A 3,550-nucleotide genomic window follows, 5' to 3' on the forward strand; every position below is an offset into this window, starting at 1 on the left:
GGCCTCCCCGGAGGCGGTGTCTGTGGTGGTGGCAGTGGCTCCGTCGTCCACAGAGGATTCTACTCTCAGCCCCTCTTCTGGGGGGGCAGGGGGGTCGGGTCTTTGGGGAGTCAGTTCTCCACGGGGCCTGAAGATGAAGGAAGAAGAGGGAGAAATTGGGATTACTGGGCAGAAGGGCTCATGGCTTCTGGCTCATCAGAGTGAAAAACCCAAGTTCTCATTGTGGTCCACAAACCCCCATGGTCTGTCTGCTCTGTCTCTTTTCTGTCTTCATTTACTCCCTCCCCCAACTCAATCTGCTCCAGTGACGCTGGTCTCCTTCCTTGCTGTTCCTCCAAGCACAGTCCTACCTCAGGGCCTTTGCACCGGCTGTTCCCACTACCTGGCACACCCTTAAGCCCTTCCCATAGAACTCAGGCCTCCACCCATGTGCCCCCTCTTCGGGGCCTCCTCTGGCCATTCTCAGTCAAGCAGTCATTTCTCACCCCCGATTTTTGTTGTTTTTGTTTTTTTCTGTCATGTGGCATGACTTCCAGGATCTTAGTTCCCCAACCAACGATTAAACCCAGACCCTCAGCAGAAAAAGCGCTGGGTCCTAACCAGCATGGAAGTCTCTGATATAGTTATGTTCCTTCATGTCTCTCCTCTGGGATAATCTCAGTCATTGTCAAAGAGCTAGCTTCCGGTCTGCTTGCCCCTGCAGAACGGAAGACCTGAGAGGACGGGACTGCATTTGGTCACTGCTGCATTCCCAGAGTCCAGTAGAGGCCCTGCACAAAGTGCCCTCTCGCCAGAGTTTCCCACCACGATTCCTCTCTCACCAAAGGAGAGCCCCTTACCCATTTGACAGATCCGGGAAACTGAGGCCCATGGGGTGAAGACTGTTGACGAGGGATACACGCCAGACACCCTCCCACTACACCTCATACTTCTCACCTGAGTCATAGCCCTCACTCCCAGTCCCTGAGCCTCAGTTTCCCCCCTCTTTTTTATTTTACTTACTTTTAGGCCGCATTGCCTAGTTCATGGGAGCTTAGTTCCCTGACCAGGGATCAAACCCAGGTCCCCCCTGCTGTGGAAGCGTGGAGTCCTAACCACTGGACTGCCAGGGAAATTGTGGTTTCCCTATCTTTAAATGAGGATCATGACCCTTGTATTTTTTTTCAAAGGAGTAGGAAAATTCTGGCATTTGTAGCATCACTTAGCACCCAGGGAACATGTGTGACGTGGGCAGAGCCAGGCTGAGCACAGGGGTCTGAGGCAGAAGGGGCCTCTGCCTAGCCCCCCATCCCACCCATGGTCTGTAGAAACCAGCTCAGCAGCCCAGCTGCAGTGGGAATGCCTAAGGACTGAGTAAAGAGAGTTGGGGTTTTGCATGACCTGGCCGGCCCTCCCTCTCGTCTCCTGGTGAATAAAGGTGAAGTCATCCTGGACTGCCGGCCCTGCCAGCCTCGGCCCTGACTCACCACTTGGCCGGTGTCCCCATGTGCTGGAACCTGTCTTACCCTGTTCTTGTGGGGGCCTTCGAGAGGACCTCTGGGAGGAAGTGACATTCGGGGGTGAAATCTGAGGATGCTGCCAAGTGAAGAGTCAGCCCGCAGCCCGTTCCTCCTGCCCTTGACTCTCTGCATGCCTTCTCTCCCTCCTGGACACTCGCCCTGGCCTCCTCCCCAGCCTCCCTGCCTCCCTTTGCCTCCACAAGGCCTGGGAGAAGTCTTCCTACCTCTGGGACTGAAACTGCTCCTCCCGTGCTCACAGTCCTCCCATGACTTCCTAGGGCCCCCAGGACAAAGTCCCGGCCCCTCAAACCACCCTCAAGCCCACAAGGTCTGCCTTGCTCTCTCTCACCTTCCCCCACCCACTTCCATCTGCCCCATTCTCCAAGTAACCCCCCAGACACACCCGCTTCCCTTCTGTTCCATGAACCAGCCAAGCTCTCTCCTGCCTCAGGCCCTCAGCAAGCTGTTCCATCAGCTAGAATACTGTCCCCTTCCCCTTCACCTAGTTAACCACAACCAACCCCTCAAGTCCCTGGTTAAAGGGCCCTTCCATCACTGAGGACAGAAAGCCCTTTCTTCTTGGCATCTCCTTTCTCAGCGACCCTGAGTTTTGCACTTATTCATTCACCGTGGGACTGGGGTCAGTGTTGTGGGTGGGATGGAGGGGGGCTCACTGATCCTGCCCAGCACAGAACATCCCCTTCACCCAGTGCCTGCACAGCTGATGCTCAGTAAGCGTCTACTTAATTAAACGCAGTAACGGCTACCAGTTAAAGACCACTGCTGCATGCAAGGGGAGGATTAAGCCATTTAATCCCTTTAACAATCTTATGAGTTAGATCCTGTTATCCTCCTCATTCTGCAGAAACTGAGGTACAGAAAGAGAAAGCGACTCACCCCTAGGTCACCCAGCCAAGAAGTGGCAGGGCCAACACTCGAACTCAGGCACAGTGCAGGGGAGCCAGGCATGGAGCCCTCCCTGAAAAGAGCCAGTTGGCCCTCCCACCTATTTAGCTCTGTCCTCTGGGAACATCTCCACCTGCCTGGCCCAGGGCAAGCCCTGCATCCAAGGACGTTCCCCCAAGGTGGGTGAGGATTAGCAATGTGGCATAAGTAAAACTCAAGAAAGGAACCGGACAAACGCTGACTGCTAGAGAAGGCGCGGACTCAGAGCTAGGTTTGTACCCTGGCTCTTCATGCCTCCCTACTTAAGCCTCAGTTGTCTTTTCTGTAAAATGGGGATGAGACTAGAATCCATCCTGTGGGATCATAGGGAGGATTAAATGGGTTAAGATGTTGCAAGCAAACTCTAGAGGCTATGTGACTGCTTGCTATTATCGCTATAGGAATCCCTGGCCATGGCCTCTCTGCTCTTGTTCCTGCTAACTAGCTTTGAGCCTCCTGGTTTCCTCTGTCTCCTGGTCTGCCTCTGACAACCGTACCCTCAAACAGAGAGGGGAACAGAATCACGCAAGTACCAGGCAGGAATCTGAGCCCAAAGATGGGCAAGAAAAAAGAACAACAAAGAAATAATCTGGGACTTCCCTGGTGATTCAGTGGTTAAGGCTCTGCGCTTCCACTGCAGGAGGTGCGGGTTCCATCCCTGGTTGAGAAGTTAAGATCCCACTTACAGTGCATTAAAAAAAAATACCATAGACAAGACTAAGAGGGGATCCTTACAGAAGGGAAACTGAGAATCAATCAGACAAGGGCGTGACTCCCCAAGCCCGTCTGATAGACATGTCTTGGTCTGAGCAGATTCCAGAGTTGGGTGGGTGGGTTTCACTGGTGAACAGTCAGAGAGAGAGGGAAGGAAGAGACTTGGAGAGAGGCAGGCAAATGCAGAGAGATGGGGACAGAGAGAGATTGGCAGAGGTGAGGCAGGGCCGAGGATCTGAAGCACCGTACCTGCGGGCCGGGCGTCGGGGGCCCGGGCGGGGGGCCCCGGGGTCTCCAGCGCAGGCGAGACGGAGAAGCGGGAGAAGCACAGGGGGGGGCCTGGCGGGGGGAGGAGGGGGAAATCCTCCGCCCACTCGAAACTGCCTCCTAGC

General features: G+C 54.8%; 1 protein-coding gene across 1 annotated transcript in view; it reads right to left on the minus strand.

The window, feature by feature from the left end:
* Positions 1 to 21: 21 nt before the first annotated feature.
* LMTK3 (lemur tyrosine kinase 3) overlaps positions 22 to 3,550 on the minus strand; it is a 20,740-nt gene continuing 17,211 nt past the window's right edge. The window contains 2 exon segments of the mRNA XM_010849696.1: positions 22 to 127; positions 3,408 to 3,545. Of these exon segments, the coding sequence (XP_010847998.1) occupies positions 111 to 127; positions 3,408 to 3,545 (155 nt within the window). The 3' untranslated portion in view covers positions 22 to 110.

Source organism: Bison bison, unplaced genomic scaffold (assembly GCF_000754665.1).
Source record: "Bison bison bison isolate TAMUID 2011002044 unplaced genomic scaffold, Bison_UMD1.0 scf7180017864285, whole genome shotgun sequence".
In the NCBI taxonomy this organism is placed as follows: domain Eukaryota; kingdom Metazoa; phylum Chordata; class Mammalia; order Artiodactyla; family Bovidae; genus Bison; species Bison bison.